This window comes from Cucurbita moschata, unplaced genomic scaffold, assembly GCF_002738365.1.
Source record: "Cucurbita moschata cultivar Rifu unplaced genomic scaffold, Cmos_1.0 Cmo_Scf00013, whole genome shotgun sequence".
NCBI lineage: Eukaryota > Viridiplantae > Streptophyta > Magnoliopsida > Cucurbitales > Cucurbitaceae > Cucurbita > Cucurbita moschata.
Genome location: NW_019268529.1, coordinates 3,090,325 through 3,110,086, shown reverse-complemented (window position 1 = coordinate 3,110,086; position 19,762 = coordinate 3,090,325). Strand labels below are relative to the sequence as shown.

Below are 19,762 nucleotides of genomic sequence, written 5' to 3'. Positions count from 1 at the left end.
TAAATATTTATCTGTTACTCGGAAATTGGGACCAATACAACTACAAGACAAACATATAGCCGTTGGAAATTTGAAATTCCTGATTACAGCCTCATAATTTCCTTTAGACCAAAAAGCCCTTACTAATTTTTTTTTTTGAAAAAAAAGCCGTCTCTGAATTCAAATCCCAAAGCCGCGGTCGAGTTTTTGAAAGCTTTGATGGAATCTTAGCCGTCCATTACAAAAGTCCTTCTGGAACCCCACTTTTTAGAGCTCAGTTCAAACTTCAAACTGACCAGCCACAGGACAGGTTCCCAAAATTTGCTCATGGAGAAAAACGGAGATTTCTGCAGATTCTTACAGGCGCTGTTGGAGGTTACTATCTTTCATCTTAGATCCGTTTGATTCTTCTTCACCTTCTTCGTTTTTGCCCTAGGATCTGCTGGAAAAGCTTCGTGAATCTAGCTGAAAGCAATTTCAGAAGTTCCAACTGTCCCCTGATTTGTTCTACATTTCTTGCTTCAGGTGAATTTCTGGTGTTATTCACTCTCGTTTTGTTTCTTTGTTAATTTTTGTTGATTTTTGTCTCTGTTGTTCCTTTCCAGAATGCTTAGGGACTTCAAGTTTTTGCGTCGGGGTTCTGGTAAGAACGAGGAGCTCGAAAATGTACCGGTGAATCCTAGGGATTCTTCGATTACTCGAATTGGATTGGACTCTTCGCGACCTCCATTGAATTCAATTCAAGAGCCTATTCGAAGTTCAGATCCGGAATCGGAAGTTGGTTTAAAGAGTAGAGTGGAGAGGACTCCCGTTAAGGCCAAGGGGAAGGGCTCGGATCTTGCATTGCCGCTTCGCACGCCGGAGAAGTATGGAGGAACTGGGTTTTCGTCGAGGAAGCGATTTGGTTGGGCTCAGAAAAGCGAATCTGGTTCTCTTCCCGACGAGGAGAAGGTTGATTCGGTTACATGTTCAGCACAGCCGAGTCGCGGCGGAGGCGGATGTGGAAATGGGGGTTATTCTAACATTACCACCCCTAGGGTTACGAGGACGGTGGGAAGAGCAACGTCGAGTTATTCTGAAAGCAACTCTACGCAAAGTACTCCGTCTAAAAGTGTGTCTAAACCTCCGAATTCACTATGTCGCAGCAAAATCGATCGAATCAATAACTTATCTGCATTGTATAAAGGGATTCATGCTAACCCCGTACCACCTTCGGTTGTTAACACGGTCGAAGTCCCTCACTTCGACCTCAAAGAAGACCCCTCATTTTGGATGGAACACAATGTACAGGTGATTGCATCTGTGTTCTAACTAATGAGGCTCTGTATTACTCCATATTCAGCACGATGGAATTTTAAATTAATCTTAGTACAATTCTAGAGAACCCAGATGACTTCTGCTAATGCTTGATCAGTACTCTACAAATTTATTGATGCATTTAGCTAGAATTCACTTATAGTTGTTAAATTTTTACAGGTTCTTATACGTGTTCGTCCTCTAAATGACATGGAGAGGAGTAATAATGGTTACAATAGGTGCTTAAAGCAGGAAAGTGCTCAGTCCATCACTTGGATTGGCCAACCAGAAACAAGATTTACGTTTGATCATGTAGCTTGTGAAACAGTTGATCAGGTTTGGTTGGAGAAGAAATCCTGACCGTTCATTTTTTACTCTCTTTGGAGTTTATCTCTCATCCTCTATGTCCTTTTTTGATGATATGTCTCTTCTTTGCAGGAAATGTTGTTCAGGATGGCTGCTCTGCCAATGGTTGAGAACTGCTTGTCAGGCTACAATAGTTGTATGTTCGCCTACGGTCAAGTAAGTTTCATACTTTCTTCACTAATTTCCTAACAGTGCCAGGCATTTCACTTCTATTTGTATCTTGATAATTAATTGATTGTAGCGACCTGCCTAATTTTAGTTGCATGCTCATTGTAGTCAATAATTATATGGATGTTAATAACCAAGTGTTACCTAATTTGTTCACAACATAGAGTGATTTATGTTAGCTGATAAGGCTCATTGTTCTCTCAGGCTTTTAATGTTTTGTTGAGTTCTGAGTTTGATTATATGCAGACTGGAAGTGGAAAAACACACACTATGCTTGGTGAGATTGAAGATCTTGAAGTCAAGCCAAGTCCACATCGTGGGATCACTCCACGTATATTTGAGTTCTTATTTGCAAGAATCCATGCTGTAATTTTCACTTTCATTTGATCTCCTTCTATTATGCAGTGGTTTAAAGATAATTTCTGACAATCTTAGCCATTTTCAGGAGGAAGAAATTCGGCGAGATGAGAAACTTGAGTATAATTGCAAATGCTCTTTCTTAGAGATTTATAATGAACAAATAACGGATCTTCTAGATCCTTCATCCACGAATTTACTTGTAAGATTGATTAATGCTATATTTTAGTACATGTGTCATTATGCATTGGTAAATAGTTTTTGACCGTTCTCCTAATTATTTTGTTTTCTCATAGCTGCGGGAAGATGTTAAGAAGGGTGTATATGTAGAAAATCTGTCGGAATTTGAAGTTCGAACTGTTAGTGACATTCTCAGGCTTCTAACTCAGGTTACAGTTTATTCTTCGGCTGTTTCTTTCTTTTAATTCAACTTGACTCGTTTGTTTGTTGATCAAATCATTGTTTGATGCTTATAGGGGTCTTCAAATAGGAAAGTTGCATCCACAAATATGAATAGGGAAAGCAGTCGCTCACATAGTGTATTTACATGTGTGATTGAAAGTAAGTGGGAAAAAGACTCCTCAACTAACCTACGCTTTGCTAGACTGAATCTCGTTGATCTTGCTGGTTCAGAAAGGTAAGGAATCGACTGAATTTTCGCTAAGAGTTTCAGGCCACAACATGTGCACAAATTCTTCCTTTTTTGGTTTGCTTCTATTCTTATTTCATAAAACCCTGTATTCTGTTTAACAGGCAGAAAACTTCTGGAGCTGAGGGTGAGCGTTTAAAGGAAGCTGCTAATATTAACAAGTCACTGTCTACACTAGGGTATCAATCTATGCCCTTACCTTATGACACTTCATCCATCTTAAATTGGTTTGTTTGCGGCTTGGCCTTTTGAATTAAACGGTGATTATATATTTCAGTCATGTTATAATGGTGTTACTGGATGTGGCACGTGGGAAGCCGAGACACATTCCTTACAGAGATTCAAGGCTAACCTTTCTCCTTCAGGTTGATAATGGTTCTATTCCAAATTCATTCTGCCTTTCTGCTGTTGATGCAGTTTTTGACATAAAAATAAATAAATAAATAATGCAGGACTCTCTTGGTGGAAATTCAAAAACTATGATCATTGCAAACGTTAGCCCTTCTATTTGGTTAGTTACTGAATCTCTATCGATACTGGATTTTGTCGAATACTAATCAAATTTTTGCTCAGGCTACTTTTTCTAGGCCATTATGTTGTAAAGATTTCAGTTTTTTTTTTTTTTTTTTTTTTTTTTTTTNTTTTTTTTTTTTTTTTTTTTTTTTTTTTTTTTTTTACTTCAACTATATCGTTATGTGGCCCTATTTTACACATCTGTTTTCAGGCTCTTGATTGAGGGAGTTTGTTGTGATGATACCTCCTGTTTATATACTAATTCTTTATTAACCATTTTCTTATTCAGTTGTGCAGCTGAAACACTAAACACTCTCAAGTTTGCCCAGCGGGCAAAGCTCATCCAAAACAATGTAAGTTACCCTCATTTAGGAACCACTTAGTTGATGGTATCCTCCAATTTCTTATGACCAATTTGATTTTCATTATGTCACGTCTAGGCAATTGTCAATGAAGATTCAACAGGGGATGTCATTGCACTCCAACGCCAGATACAGCTTCTTAAGGTAATATGGCATGCATATGATTAATTTAAATTCATAGATCCAGTTTATACTTAATAATTTGTTTGTGTAACAGGAAGAGCTTGCATACCTCAAACGGCAGAATGTTTCTAGATCTCTGTCATTTGATTCCTTTGTCAAAGATACACCAATGGAACATGAAGACCATGATACAGAAAATATATGTGATATGGACATTTCACAGGACGATGATTCCTTTGACTCTCAATTAAAAGAAGTGAGACTGTCTACGAAACAGGTATACTTGTCTGCGTTGAATTTGTAATATTGATCAGTTGTATGAATATTTGTACTAATTCTGTTGGAACGAGTGATTTATCTTCATATTTTGCTGTCAACTTCTTTTCTTTCTCCTGAGACTCGTGTTTCTTTTTTGAGTTTTCTGTGGTGGAATGTTATGAAAATTTTCCTGTCGGTTTCTAACAATCTTGGCTGAAATGGAATAATAAAATAAAAAACAGTTAAAATCTTTGGAGATAACACTTGCTGGTGCCTTGAGGAGGGAAAAAATGGCAGAAGCATCCATCAAGCAACTTGAAGCTGAAATTGAACAGCTGAACCGTTTGGTAGCTCTCTTCTTTTTATTCCTTATTCTGGAATTCCTTTTTTTTAGGTAATATTTATCTTCTAAACTGCTTCTCAGGTCCGTCAAAGAGAGGAGGATACAAGGAGTGCTAAACTGATGCTCAAATTTCGAGAGGACAAAATTCAGAGAATGGAGTCACTTCTTGGTGGTTCAATTCCAGCAGAAACTTATCTTCTTAATGAGAATAGAGGTCTATCTGAGGAGATTCAGGTACTTCGAGCCAAAATGGACCGAAATCCTGAAGTTACTCGCTTTGCCGTAGAGAACATTAGGCTTTTGGATCAGCTTAGAAGGTAACATTGCTCTTGTTTCTTTTTCCTTCATTTTTCATTTTTGTTTTTGGAGACTTCATTATTTAATCTTCAATAGATTTCAAGAATTCTATGAAGAGGGGGAGAGAGAAGTACTTATGGGCGAAGTATCCAAATTACGTGATCAGGTACTTTCAAAAGTTGAAGAAGTTGTCCACATATTGCTTTCTTATGGAAGTTGTTTTGATTTTCGTTTGAACAGCCTATAACTTTATTCTTTTAATGATAATGATAAAAAAAAAAAAAAAAAACAGCTGCTTCAATTTCTCTCTGGGAATTCAGAACAGCAAGATAATTCAAAACCCACCATGCAACCTCAGGTCAGTACTTCTTAACTGGTGAAGATTTTCATTCCCAGAAACATGACCATATGAATAGTGTGATAGAATGGGAAGGAAAATGACGAAGTATTTTTTTCCTAGATCTTTCATATTTTTTTGTATACTTTTCGCTTTGAGGGGAACCCATATGTAGAACGCTTGCTAAAATTTATTACAAGCTTACTTTTTTCTTATGTATCTGCCAAAAGAATATAAAACCATCACCTTCAGATGAAAGGATGTTGTTTAGGGCTGTTAGGGTGTATTTTTTTAAAAACTGTCTGAAAAGACTCCATTTTTCTTTGCTTACATTTATTGTTACTCCATATAAAACTTTAACATTAAGTTATTAAACAATTAATGATTATATATGTACACAAAATATAAACATCGACATATATCTTCATTTTTTGTTATTTTTCCTTAAAAATGTTTCTACTTATCTTTCCAAAACATAGAAAAGAAACCTTAAAAAAAAAAAAAAAAGGTTTTTATACACGAACAACCTTATAGTTTCATCACTTTCTTGAATCCATGTTTTCTTCGTGTTCTTGGTATTACTGAATATGAGACTAAATTTTGACTGTTTACAGTTGAAGAAAGCACTTGATGAGCTAGAGGAAACCAAGTGCAGTCTAGAATCTTGCCTAGAGGAAAATAAAAAACTTAGCTGGTGAGTACATTTGTTATTTCTGCCTGAAGTTTTTAGCAAGGCTTTTAGATGGCCTAATTTCAAATATAACATAAAATGATTTGCGTACTTGCAAATTGCAAAAATAGCAAACCAAGAAAGATATTAAAATGATGGCAAAAAAGATAACAGTAACAATTTAATCCATGATTACTTTTAAAAATGAATTGACTAATTTTATCAAGTTAATTAGTAATTAAAAAGAATACTGGAAAAAGATACTAACCTATGTCAATTAATAATTACTATAATAATTCTAATTAATGTTTAAGTCAGTTGTCAATTATCTACATTAATTGTTATAGTTAAAAGTTAAAAATTCATTGATTACTATTATTAATGAATTGGTCGTTGTTAATGATTTTTTTTTATTTATTAAAAAACCTTATTTGCAATTGTTTCTGTAAAATGCACATTTTACATACTAGAAAAGCAATTTATCCATTAAAGTTCCCTTTCTTAATCTTGCAAAATGAGACCTTTAGTGAGTTATTGATTGATTTGAGAAGTAATTTGTTCATGCTATACAGGGAGGTAGACCGATTGCAGTCAATGCTGAGTACTTTAAAATCTGATCAGCGTCAAGATCATAGTATCTATACCATTCAGGTATTTTGTTTTAAAGTAAATTTGTATAAGCAATACTACTGGAATGACGATAAGAAATTTGATAGTCTTGAAAAAAATTGTTATGCACCTAATTATTGAATAGTATGTACACTGGAATATTACTGTCGTCCTACAAAGGCCAAAAGTATTTATTATTTTCTTGATGCGAATTTCCAGGAATCATTTAAAAGTGATTTGGAAGATTTGGTGCCAAAGACAATCGATATGGAGCTGACTGCGGGGAATGACAATTCCTTACCGGAGAAACATGATGAAGAAATTCTCAATTTGAAGATGGAATTGGATGTACTTAAAATCATTCTCAACGAAGTAATGCTGTCTCACAGAGAAGTTGATGACAGAGTCGTATGCTTGAACAACGATCTTCAGCTTGCAGAAAAAGATCTTCAGCATATGAGTGAACAGTGTGAAGCTGTAAACCGGGAATCAGAAGAAGCAAAATCCATTATAGAAGCGCTTGAGTCGCAGCAAGTTCTCTCAATCAATGAGATTGAGGAACTGAGGAATAACAACTGTCAAAATTTGCAACTTCTGAGTGAACGGGAACAAGAAATCACGTGTTTGAAAAAATGCCTTGCTCTGAAGGAGTTACATGACAAGTCACCTGAATCACCTTCAATCCATTCAAGATTTGATGAATCTCGACTGCGAACAAGAATGAACAGGATGCAAGTTTCTCTTGAAAAGGCCAAGAGATTGAATGCTTTATGCCAATTGGATCGTGAATGTCAAGCTTCAAATGATAAAGAAATTGATGAAGTCCGCAGGCAAGCTGAAGCTGAAACTGCTGAGGTGATTGTCTGTATGCAGGAAGAACTAGCAATACTTCAGCAACAAGTCCAAGATAGTTATTTGAAAGAAATAGAGATGAAAAAAGATGTTAACTCTCTGGAAGCTGAAGTGAAAAATCTGCAGGATGAACTCCAGCTTATGACTGATAATAATGAAAGTTTAAGTGAAATACTTGGGAAAAAGGACCAGGAGCTTTCAATCTTGGCTGAAGAATGGGAATTGCTGACGAGTGAGATGGAGGAAATCCTTGCTGATGGATATGTAGCACTTATGGATGCGTCTAATCACCTTGATGACATATCTTCTTCCTTTCCAGAGAAAAGGATTTGGATTTCTGAACAAGTGAGTAGAATGATAAGAATCTTATCTGAGAAGGACTTGTTAATTGAAGAACTCAGAAGGTGTTTGGAGGATGCAAATAATAAAAGAATTGACATGGAGAGCATGCTTAAATCTCTTAGAGGAGCAGCATTAGCTATTACAGAAGCTCATCAAATGGAGTGCAAGGAGAAAGATGAGGAGATCCTTCATCTAACATCCCAGATTAAAGAAAAGGCTACAAGTATTGCAGAAATGGAAGACACCATCAAATTGGCAGAAGAACGTATTAGAAAAACATCAGTTTGTGCTACAATTGGTTTTATTCTTGTTAATAGATTATCAGAGCTGAACCATTCTCATTCTGATGCCTTGAAAGGTAAGAATATCCAGTTAAAAGAATCAGTAGAATCAAACTTGAGGAAAGATGCCCATGTTGAGCACCAAGCCACTTTAATCAAAGCAGCAGAGGAACAGATAGTGCATCTAAGGGAGCAACTAGAAAAATCAAGGGGAACTTGTGCTACACTAGGAAAGCAACTTACTGAGGAACAAGAATATCGTCATTCTATGCAAATAAAGCTTGACGAATTTGAGAATGATAAAATTTTGACAATTGAGAAGCTAGCTGAGCTGAAAACTGACGTTTCTACTCTAAGGTCGTGCATGAGCTCAAATATGGGAGAGCAGCATATCGATACTGAGGAACAGAAATCAGAGGATATATTTTCGTCTTTGGGTGAGAGGGAAGAAAGATGGGTAAGCTAAAATTTTGCTTTCTGATTGACAAGCTAGATCTTGAGGTTAGTTGCATGCATGTATGATGTTTAACTATGACTGAAGGTTGACTTCCTAATTACCAAATGTGAAATATGTTGCAGACATGTGCAAACACACATCAAGAAAGCAACATAGATCAGGATGAAGGCCAAACAGCTGAAGTATTTGATCGTTCTCTTAAAGTGGGCAAAAAAGTACCTGGCTTTACATGTAGTGAGAAAAACATAGAATCTCAAACCTTCAATAGTATTTCTGATAGAGATATTACCATCACACTTCTGAAGAAAGAAATAGAATCTGCACTAAGAAGCTTGGGAGTGGTACAAGCCCAGATGGTCAAGCTTCAAAATGAAAAGAAAGAGATGTTGATCAATGAAAAACAGAACCAGCAGAACTTACAGTGTTTAATGAATCAAGTACTTATGCTGCAAGAAACCATAGAAAAGTTTGAAAAGCAATCTGAGAATGTGATGGAAGCTTTCAATCACAGGTTAAAAGCATTTGAACAGAATGTGTTTGAAGCCAGTTCTCATTGGTGCCAAACAAAAGAGGTTAAGCAAACTATCTCCTTAACTATATTTTTTTTTTTACACGTTTAAACTATATTTCTGATTTTCTACGAATTCCTAATTCCGATTGTTTATTTAGAATTGTTATCTAAGTAGCTGTTATCTCTTATTTCAACAGTCTAGTTTTAATTTATCCTTAGCCTGCAGCTTATTTCATATTAAGAATTTTTTTCTTACTCCTTTACCGTATAAGAAATGATGTCCCAGAAACAGCAGTGTCAGACTAGAATATTATATGTATATGGACTCAATGTTGTCGTTACCTTTTAGAAATCTGGTATGTCTACCTTTGTATTTGTGAGTGTTCCCATTTTTAACCAGTGAAGTTGTATAGTGTATCATAATCTCAAATTAAGCAAAGCATTTGTAGAATTCAAACTACGAAACAGACTGATTTTTATAGATATGTTTGCAGCTAGTTACCATCATCTTCTAAGCTATCATTTCACGTGTTACAGTTACTTGAACGTGAAGTTGGGGAAGCAAAGGTAACAGCAATCTACAAGACTGCAGAGGCATCTTGCATTCTGGCTAAATTTGAAGAAGCCCAAGAAACCATAAAGGAAGCAGATATTATGATTAATGAGCTCATGATAGCAAATGAGACGTTAAAGCTTGAAATAGAAAGGCTAAGGGAAAAGGAAAAGTTGCAAATCACCGAGCAGGAACTTTTGATGAAAGAGGTTACAAGCTTGCAACATGGTAATATATTAACGTGTCAGCAATTCCAAACTCTAGAAAAACATCTACACTCAAATTTAATAGATATAGATGTTTCCGTTGCGGAACTGGAGGATACCATTGCGGAAGTCCAGACTACTGTCAACAGCAGTTTCATGTCTTTGGAATCTGAGATCCAGTCAATGAAGTCTTTACAACTGGACTCAACCAAGTTTGTCCGTTCATGTTTTGAGAATATATGGTCTGAGATAATTGGGAAGGATTGTGCTATATCCGTACTGCACCTCTGTCACATGGGCATATTATTGGAAACTGTGATGGGGTTAAATGCTGAGAATGGTTTGCTTCAGCATGGGCTGTGTGAATCAGATGCTGCAGTAGCTGGTTTAAGGGAGCAAAACCTCAAGTCAAAAAGAGAGCTTGATATGTGTAAAATTCTGAAAGGAAAATTACTATCTGACCTCAAGAACAGTTTTCATCGCATCCAAAAGAAAGATGAGGAAGCGGGAGAAATGAGTTCAAAGCTAAATTCATTTGAGAAAAAGATATCAGACCTACAAATACAAGAGGAACAAATGTTAGAACGGTCAAATTACATGGGACATCAGCTTGTTGTTTTGATGAAGGAGTTGGACGACAGTAATAAAAATTTAATTTCATCACTTTTGGATCAAGAGCTATGGCTGAAGAAAAAGGAAAATTTCCTCGAGTCTCAAACTGATTTTTTTGTTACAAGTTTATGCTTGAGAGATTTAGAGTCAAGTATTTTAGAAGCAGAAATAGAAAAGATGGCTCTCCAGAAGTCTATTGCTGATAGCGAGCATATAAATTGTCTAGCATTTTTGGAGGTTTTAAAGGAAAGGGCAGTTATTTTCAAGGTTGGTGAAGAGTTGAATGAACAACTCTTACAAGACAAAGAAGCTGAAGTTGTACTTCTACAAAAGGAAGTTCAAGAAGCACAGGTTGAGCGGAAACATTTATTGTCAAAACTGAATGAAAGCAATTTGAGCGTGAGGAAGATGGATGAAATGAACAAAATTCTTGAACGAGAAGTTCAGCTGCTAAAAGAAGCCAGTGGTTCAAATGATGTATTGAAAATTGAATTGGATGATGTTAGGAGGAAATATCAAGCACTTGAAGCTGAATGTGATAGATTACTGAAGGATTCGCAAACGAAAGAAAATTTATTGGGAGATTCTTTCAGTCAAATACATGCCCTAGATCAGAAAAATCAGAATCTAAATACTGATCTCGAAGAGAAAAATATTGAATTCCTGGAGCTGCAATTTTTCCAGCTTACACTTGCAGAGACATTGTGCTCAAAAAGGCAAGATTTTGAAATTTTTGTTAACCATGTAAATGCACTAAATGAGGAGAATGTTTCTTTCAGAAACAAACTTCAATATTATGAGGAAAATATGCATGCAGTTCTCAGGATTATGAGTATGAACGTTGCAAAATGTGTTGATTCAATGGACATGTTAGATGTTGACTGTACCAGAGTAGTAGAAGCGTTGAAGGCAGGTTGTCCAGTAGAGGATAAGGTATACCATGAGATGCAGGAAAATGTGGGAAAGGTATCAAAATTTCTGGAAGAGTTTGAATATCTGGAGTTGAGAACTAAGGAAGTGGAATCAGAGAATTTGAATCTTCAAACTGAGTTAATAAGGAAGGACGAAGTTCTTGCCGGACTTCTCTTTGATCTTAGCTTGCTGCAGGAATCCGCTTCTAAAAATAAGGACAAAAAAGATGAACTAGATGAGATGGTAGCTTCAAGGGAGGCTTTAGATAATGAGCTTGCAGAAAAGTCAGCTGAACTTGATAAGGCCATTGCTCATACCCATAGACTAGAAGCTCAATTGCAGGATAAAATGGACATGATCCATGATCTGGAGCTCAATTTATCAAAAGAAGGTGATTCTAAAAAGTTAATGTTCAGTGAAAATTTGGAGCTGAAAACTCGAATTGAAAATGTTCTATTAGAAAAAAGTTCAATTGAGGAGGAGTTGTCAGAAAAGAAGAAGGTAACTGAAGACTTGGAAATGGAACTGTTACGAGTGGGCAATCAACTCGGCCAAATGAACGATTTGATTGAATTTTTGAGAAGTAATTTGAATGAGCTGACAAGTGAAAGAGATCAGCTACAAATGGAGGTGCGTAGTGTGAAGGAAAATCTAGGAACCTTAGAAGCACTAGCTGAAGAAAATGAGGCGAATCTGATGAAAGCTCAACAGGTATGTTCCATAAATAAGCCACTAAATGGTATGTTAGGACATAGATTTCCTTTATTCATGATTTTATCCTAATATATTCATGAATTTCAGATAGCTGAGTCACAAAAGATCTATGCTGAAGAGAAGGAGGCTGAAGTGCAACTCTTGGAGAGGTCTGTGGAAGAGCTCGAGTTTACCATAAATGTGCTGGAAAATAAGGTGAAGTAGAGTGGCTAGATTACGTTACTTGAGAAATATTTTCGACAGTTTTCTGTCATTCAACTAAATAAACTGATGTCCGAACCCCTTTGTAGGTTGACATTGTAAAGGAAGATGCTGAACAGCAAAGGTTACAACGAGAAGAGCTCGAATTAGAGCTTCATGGAGTGAAAAATCAAATGCAGAATTTTAGAAATGCAGATGCTGACTTGAAAAGGTATAATACCAACTCACTCATTGCATTTTCTCCACTGTTTTGAACATGTCTGTAAAAAATAATGTTAGACATTAATGTTTTTTCTCCTTGTACCTTTAGGCATGTAAACGAAATAGAGAAAAGCCATGCAGAAGCGTGTCGACACATACAAATTCTTGAAGAAAATGTAAAAGAAAAAATTGCCGAGGTGAAGTTTATCGTTGCATCCTCATATCATACAAATTATGTCTTCTATAACTGAAATATTTTCATATGATTTTGAGCCAAAATTGGCTTTAATCTAGAGTAGTATTTCACTTTCGCTTTGTTTTAACAGATTGGTCAACTTAAAGCCCATATTTCTGAGCTAAACATGCATGCAGAAGCACAGGCTAACGAGTATAAGCAAAAGGTAACCAAAATTAAGTTTCATTCTGGCTCAAACAGTTTTTTCTTTGTCTCTAACTTCACAACTCACAAATCCTTATAGTTCAAATCCTTGGAAGCGATGGCTGAACAAGTCAGACCTGAAGGGAATTCCACACATGTCAATAATTCTTCTTCAAACAAGATGGACAAGGGTGCAGTAAGGCCACGGGGATCTGGTTCACCTTTTAAATGCATTGGATTGGGCTTGGCACAACAAATGAAATCTGAGAAGTATGAAGAGCTCTCTGCTGCAAGGAATCGCATTGAGGAGCTCGAATCTTTGGCAGTTAGCAGACAAAAAGAGGTATTTGCCCATCTTTGCAAATCCATACACCTATAACATTTTAAATTAATGGACATCAGAACTTTCTTATCCAAAATTATTGATTTTTTGGGTGTTCGTCAGATATTCTCACTGAATGCAAGACTAGCTGCTGCTGAGAGTATGACGCATGATGTCATCCGAGACTTGCTAGGTGTCAAGCTTGATATGACCACTTGCATGGTACTTTATGCAATTTTCTTGTTACTTATTAGTCATGGTCATTTATCTGATGGAGCATCCAAGAAACTCTTGAAGTTCTTGTTAATGGTACTTTAGCATTATAGTCTGAGAAAGATTTCTTATCACGTGCTGTTTAATATTACTAGTCACTGTTCGATGATAATCATCAGCTACAGAAGACATCAGAGAGTGCCCAATTTAACATTGTTGAATCCCAAGAAAAGGTAATCCTAGTTTATACAATGTTGATTGAAACTTGGTTGTATATCGGAGTTCGTTTATAATCTTAGATATCTTTCAGGAGAAGGTCATAAAACTGAAGAAACAGCTCAGTGAGTTTGTTGAGGAGCGTCGTGGGTGAGCTTATTTAATTATAAGTCTTTTCAATTTTCAAACTTGTTTAACTATTTCAATCGTATCTAAGTTTCTTCCTTCTTCAGATGGTTGGAGGAGATTGATAGAAAACAAGCTGAAATGCTGGCCTTACAAGTTGCTTTGGAAAAACTTCGCCACAAAGATCAGTTACTCAAGACTGAGAATGAAATGTTGAAGGTATGAATGCTGGAATTGTTCTTCTCTTTGATTTTCCTCTTCAAACTTTCCTATAATTTCATTTTCCTTACAGGGTAGTCCGACATTATCTTTTACCGATATATATATTTTTTATCTGATTTGCCTTTTTGTTTCTGCATAGTCGGAGAACTATAATCACAAGCAGAAAGTAATGGAACTTGAAGGAGAACTTAAGAAATTGTCTGGTCAACAAAATCTCCAGCAGCGTATTCATCACCATGCCAAAATCAAGGTAAGAATCAAGATAACTTCATGCTTATTACTTCAATTTTGCCAAACTATCTTTTGTTAGCAGTTGCCAGTAGTCTCTATCCATTCAGTGCATAACTTGTTACGGCTCAAGCCCACCGCTGGCAGATATTGTCCTCTTTGGGTTGGGCTTTCCCTTTCGGGCTTCACCTCAAGATTTTTTTTTTTTTTTAAATGCATCTACTAGGGAGAAGTTTCCACACCCTTATAAAGAAGGTTTCATTCTCCTCCCCAATCAATGTGAGATCTCATGATCCACCTCCCTTCGGTGCTTAGCATCCTCGCTGACACTCGTTCCCTTCTCCAATCGTTGTGGGACCCTCCAATCCACCCTCCTTCAGGTCCCAGCGTTCTTGCTGGCTCACCGCCTTGTGTCCACCCCCTTCAGGGCTCAACCTCCTCGTTGCCACATCGCTTGGTGTCTGGCTCTAATACCATTTGTAACTGCCCACCGCTAGCAAATATTGTTCTCTTTAGACTTTCCCTTTCAGGCTTCACCTCAAAAAAATTTCAAAACGCGTATGCTTGAGAGAAGTTTCCACGCCCTTATAATGAATGTTTCGATTTCCTCCCCAACCGATATGGGATCTCACATGACCTTTTTTTGCCCTTTTATACGCAACAGGAAGAAAATAACATTCTAAGAGCACAGAATGGAGACCTAAGTGCTAAGCTACATCGAACCGAGATTCTTCTTTCTCGTGTAAAAGAAGAACTTGCTTATTTCCGCACCTCCATTGGGAAGACTCCAGACATTGATTTTGACGAGGAGCAACGACTAAACATCAAGTTAAAGGTTAGTATTCTGCAAACAGAACATGATGACTTGAAACCAATCTTCATTATCTAACAAATACATTATAGGAAACCGAGGAAGAGAAGGTCCAACTAGCTCGGAAGCTATTAAATCTATGCACCAGTGTTTTAAAAGTAAGTATTAACCTCAAGAAATGCTAAAGAAAAACAAAACTCACAGTAGAAAACTTATACATACTTCTTTTAACTTTCAGGCAGCTGGAGTAACAAAACCTTCAGCTGATATATGCCCCTCCGTGGCTGAGGAGGCACTAGATCAACTAATGATCAAAATTTCTTCAGTAGAAAGAGAGCTCCAGGATTTCAAATTCAAGGTATGTGTTCTTATACATATGTTAGTAAATTTCATTATTCCGGTGGAGTTGTTCGATGAGGAATTGAAACTGAAAGCCATACGGTTTGTGTTCTTATACAGAACAAAATTGCGAATGAAAGAATTAGATTATCCGAACTCATACCGAAACCTTCACCAAGAAGTTCAAAGACTGAAGATAATTGTCAGTCTCCTCTAAGGCTGCTTCAAACTTCATATTTTTCTGCTTTGGATCGATGAGGCCCAAACAGAGAAGGGTTTTTGAGGTGATCTTCATTTTGGCTATTCAATTTATTTGTTTACTTTCCAGGAAATTGTAATTAGCCATTTGCCAGAAAATCTGTATGAATTGGTTGAGCTGTCTATCACTTGTTGACAGTGTAAATATTACTGTTACTTATAATTAAATAGTAAAGTTTGCTTCGGAAAATTGTGTTTGTTATTCTATCATCTCTCTATCTCGAGTTTTATTTTTTTCGAGAAAATATTTGAATCTTTAGTTAAACAAGTAATTAGCTAATCATACCAACAAGTTTCCGTATTAATTTTTTGTTTCTTCATCGCACCAACTGTTCGAGTGGGTTAAGTGACTTATCGACAATTTTATAGAGACCAACCTGGACGTTTTAAAGATATATATACCAACATTAATCAAAGTTGAAAGTACACAAAAATTTCAGGACAATGTGTACTTAATTTACTTCAAATATTTGCTACCAAATCTTTAAACAAAATTTAGCTCAGCCTCACGTAAACATAATAATTTAGCTCAGCCTTTTACAGTTCTTTATTGAGAAGAAAGAACAAAAGAAGTGCTGCTTATTTTGAAAGACAACAGTACACGACATTCTTGATCATCATAATTTGTTTCCCATCATCTGGGAACTAACTCTTATGATACAGTTGGAGGTTGGAGCTTCCACAAACACAGCAACTTCATCTCATATAACCTACACAACGGGTAGTGAAATATAATTAATCGACCATCGAACCAACCAATGTTCGAGAAAGTATTTGAATCAGTTAAGGAAGGTTTTGACTTGGACTCACTAGCGTGTTAAGGAAACAGTGGCTGGTAAAGGAGCCCTGTAGATTCATGGAATCCCATCATCACGTTGAGATTCTGTAAAGCTTGACCTGAAGCTCCTTTCACAAGATTATCGATCTGTTCATAGACTCATCGAGATCGTTATTAGGCACTGTATCAATAGGGATATGCAAACTTTAACGTTTATTTATGAATTCAATCAACTTACAACAGAAACAATGATCGCTCTTCCTTGAATTCGATCGGGAAAGACATTGATGTGGCAATAATTAGACCCTCGAACGTTATGAGTTCGAGGGACGACTCCTTTCTCCAACACACGTACGAATTCTTCTTCCTACGAGGAAACACGAAAAAATAAATATCAAATAGTTCTCAATCTGTAGAATGAGAATAGTTTTTTATACCTTATAGAAGACTTCTAAGTGTTGGTGCAAATCCTCAGTTGTCACCCCTGGAGCCATTTCAACATATATGGTTGATTGCATACCTCGAATCTAATACAGTAAAAGGATATAGCCATTAAACTACCGTACTTAAGAAACGTCGATCCTAAGACGAACCTAATTAGCAAATCAAAGTTCGTTACCATTGGCATTAGGTGGGGTGTAAAACTAACGGTTACTTTCGATTTTGCCACTTCAGACAATCCCTGCTCAATTTCAGGAACTGAAAAGCAACGAAAAAACGAGATCATTACAGCGTATATCAATCACGAGATTCTAAATACTGAACTCCTGTATAAAGGTTGATTGCACTAGCAGAGACTTGTGCTGAGGTGAAATCCAAGTGACAGAAAACAAGCTATCAGTTCTATGTAGTGTAAACGATGTCGAGATGGAAGTATAACAAATGAGATCTCCCATATCGGTTGGAGAGGAGAACAAAGCATTCTTTATAAGAGTGTAGAAATCTCTCCCTAACAGACACGTTTTAAAAAATCTTGAAAGGGAAAGCCCAAAGAGGACAATATCTGCTAGCGGTGAGCTTGAGCCATTACAAAACCTCTCCCTACCAGACATGTTTTAAAAAACCTTGAAATGGAAAGCCCAAAGAGGACGATATCTGCTAGCGATGAGCTTGAGCCGTTACAAATTGAGCCAGACACCAAACGATGTATCAGCGAGGAGGCTAAGCCCCGAAGGGGGGTGGACATGAGGCAGTGTGTCAGCAAGGACGCGACGCTGGGCCTTGAAGGGGTGGATTTGGTGGGAGTTCCAAATTGATTAGAGAAAGGAACGAGTGCCAACGAGGACACTGGGCCCCGAAGGGGGGTGGATTGTGAGATCCCACTTCGGTTGGAGAGGAGAACGAAGTATTCTTTATAAGGGTATGGAAACCTCTCCCTAGTAGACGCGTTTTAAAAGCTTTGAGGGAAAGCCCGAAAGGAAAAGCTCAAAGAGGACAATATCTGCTAGCAGTGGGCTTAAGCCATTACAAACAACTTGCATATAAGTAATTCAATCAGATAGCATCCCCTAGCATCTTAGTCAATATGACCAATGTCCACTCACCATGACGATGTCGAGTAATTCCATACGAATAAATGCCTTCAGCTATTTCGGCGTATAGATTTGCCTCTTTGGCACCACGTCCTACAAAGTAAAGACAGTTAATAAAGCTACACTACAATGTATTCAACAGTTTATGACAAACTTTGCAGAAAGCGTAAAATGGAAATAGATCTTCACCAGCTCCACTAACGCCAGACTTAGAATCAATAATGATGCCCCCAAGTTGAACTAGATTAGCCTGAATGAAAATATTTGAGAGGTGATTAGAAGCCCATTAAAAAAAAAAAAAAAGAGAGAGAAATGATGAGAATATAATCAACAAAAAAAGGAGAACGGAGCCTAGAAGCCTTAGTGAAGAGATATTGTAACGACCCCGACTTTTCTTACACATAACGGTCAGGGCCGTTACAAAGAAAAGTGATTTTTAAGAGTTGAAACAAATGAAAAATATGCAAAAGAGGTAATTTATTAAAATCATGTGCGGGATACCCCTTTAAAAAGGTTAAAAGGCATGCGACCTAAAAAAAAAATTCAAACAACATAAAAACTTAAAACCAAAAGTTAACTTGGTGGGACTCCCTAGCCCCCAAGGACATCTAAGGCTAAGTAAGGAAGAACGAAAGAAATCTTTTTCTATCCGAATTTACAGTGTTTGATCTACGAATTATTGGGCCGAACTGGATTTGAACCAGCAAACTAGGTGTCCACAAACACAGTTTAAATCAATGAACAACTAAGTGCAGAAACGTCTATCAATGAAAAAATAAATTTCAATAAAAACATAAAATTTTCGAGTCGCCCCATGACTGACTTCTCCACTCTACTCGTCTCTTTCGTGTCACAGCCTCGCCTGAAAATCGTTTTAAAAATAGGGTGTGTATTAAAATATTCAGTAATGAACTCCCTTGTGGGGTCAAATACATAACCATCACACATCAATCAAACAAAATTGATGGACCTTAGTGGTTAATTACCTTACACACCGTGTTTAATTTTTACCACATGTAAATCAACATTCACCTTTACTCCTTAAAATGATTATCAATGGCTAGTTACCCGAAACACACAAGGTGAAACCCTTGCCTTGATAACCATTTTCTGCAATCACCTCAAAAATTGACTATTAGTGGTGAGTTACCTGAAACACACCGCGTGTAACCATTACCACAAGAAAATCGACATCCCTCCTTACTCCTTAAAATGATTATCAATGGTTGGTTACCCAAAACACACAGTATAACCCTTACCTTGATAATCATTTTTTGCAATCACCCCGAATAGTGATTATTAGTGGCTAGTTACCCGAAACACACGTGTAACCATTACCACAAGCTCCTTAACCATCAAACATAGCATGCATGCATTAAGTCCCAAAACGTTTGATTTCATGAGCAACCATACATTATGCCACACAACTCACATCTAACATATTCTCAATATTTACTTACATAATCAATAAATTGAATCACACATCACACAACCATACAGACAAATATATTTGACCCTTTTCGAAAAACAAAACATTTAATTTCAATAGGAAGGTCCTTTACCTGGAGAGCTCTTTCCTCATCATTGGTCTAACTTTGACTCAGATCAAGCCTACATTGAAACACCCAAGTTTAACCAACCCAACATCAACCCAACTGACTTGATACAACGGCTCCTACAAATCCAAGGGTTTTATTACTTACCTTCTTTCTATTGGTTCCAATCCCATCTATCCAGGGAAGAAACTACGGTGTAACTTTGTTGGTTGGCGCATTGTACATTGGTTATTATATAGACATTTAGAGGTAAACAGTAAGAGTATGGTCCATTCAAAGTCGGGGTTGGACTCAAAGAACAAGTTACGAAAAACTCAGAATTTACTCCTCTAAATGGTGGTTCCAGTGACGGCGACGTGGGTGACGAGAGGTGGTTGTCTGATGCTCGACGGCGACTGGCGGTGGTCATCCAACATGCAAAGGGTTGCGAGACGATGGTGGCAGGACGATGACTTAAAGAAGAAGAAGATGATAAAGAGGAAAGGAAGAGCGGCGACTAGGGTTTCTTAAATGGCTGGCTTGTCTCGAGCGTCGTGCTCTGTGAGGTAGGTGGCTGGTTGAGGGTTTAGCTATATGTAGCTGAACCATAGGTTTTTTTTTTTTTTTTTTTTTT

General features: G+C 37.0%; 2 protein-coding genes across 2 annotated transcripts in view; one reads left to right on the top strand and one right to left on the bottom strand.

Moving 5' to 3' along the window:
* Positions 1–264: 264 nt before the first annotated feature.
* LOC111451286 (kinesin-like protein KIN-12D) lies at positions 265–15,471 on the top strand. Its single transcript, XM_023091659.1, has 37 exons — positions 265–504; positions 585–1,269; positions 1,456–1,611; positions 1,714–1,797; positions 2,056–2,175; positions 2,255–2,368; positions 2,463–2,555; positions 2,643–2,803; positions 2,920–2,994; positions 3,093–3,180; positions 3,268–3,326; positions 3,618–3,681; positions 3,769–3,834; positions 3,908–4,090; positions 4,314–4,418; positions 4,496–4,731; positions 4,808–4,877; positions 5,004–5,069; positions 5,663–5,742; positions 6,291–6,369; positions 6,547–8,259; positions 8,382–8,831; positions 9,308–11,764; positions 11,855–11,962; positions 12,058–12,179; positions 12,279–12,366; positions 12,496–12,570; positions 12,649–12,891; positions 12,994–13,092; positions 13,239–13,316; positions 13,394–13,449; positions 13,533–13,644; positions 13,787–13,897; positions 14,540–14,710; positions 14,779–14,844; positions 14,925–15,044; positions 15,146–15,471. The coding sequence occupies exons 2-37, from the start codon at positions 586–588 to the stop codon at positions 15,281–15,283; spliced, it is 8,790 nt and encodes a 2,929-aa protein (XP_022947427.1). The 5' UTR covers positions 265–504; position 585; the 3' UTR covers positions 15,284–15,471.
* A 246-nt stretch (positions 15,472–15,717) lies between these two features.
* LOC111451291 (probable N-acetyl-gamma-glutamyl-phosphate reductase, chloroplastic) overlaps positions 15,718–19,762 on the bottom strand; it is an 11,415-nt gene continuing 7,370 nt past the window's right edge. The window contains exons 9-15 of the mRNA XM_023091662.1: positions 17,783–17,843; positions 17,606–17,686; positions 16,681–16,760; positions 16,499–16,588; positions 16,300–16,428; positions 16,094–16,208; positions 15,718–15,993 (exon numbers count right to left, since the gene is read on the bottom strand). Of these exons, the coding sequence (XP_022947430.1) occupies positions 16,101–16,208; positions 16,300–16,428; positions 16,499–16,588; positions 16,681–16,760; positions 17,606–17,686; positions 17,783–17,843 (549 nt within the window). The 3' untranslated portion in view covers positions 15,718–15,993; positions 16,094–16,100. The remainder of the gene's footprint in view (positions 15,994–16,093; positions 16,209–16,299; positions 16,429–16,498; positions 16,589–16,680; positions 16,761–17,605; positions 17,687–17,782; positions 17,844–19,762) is intronic.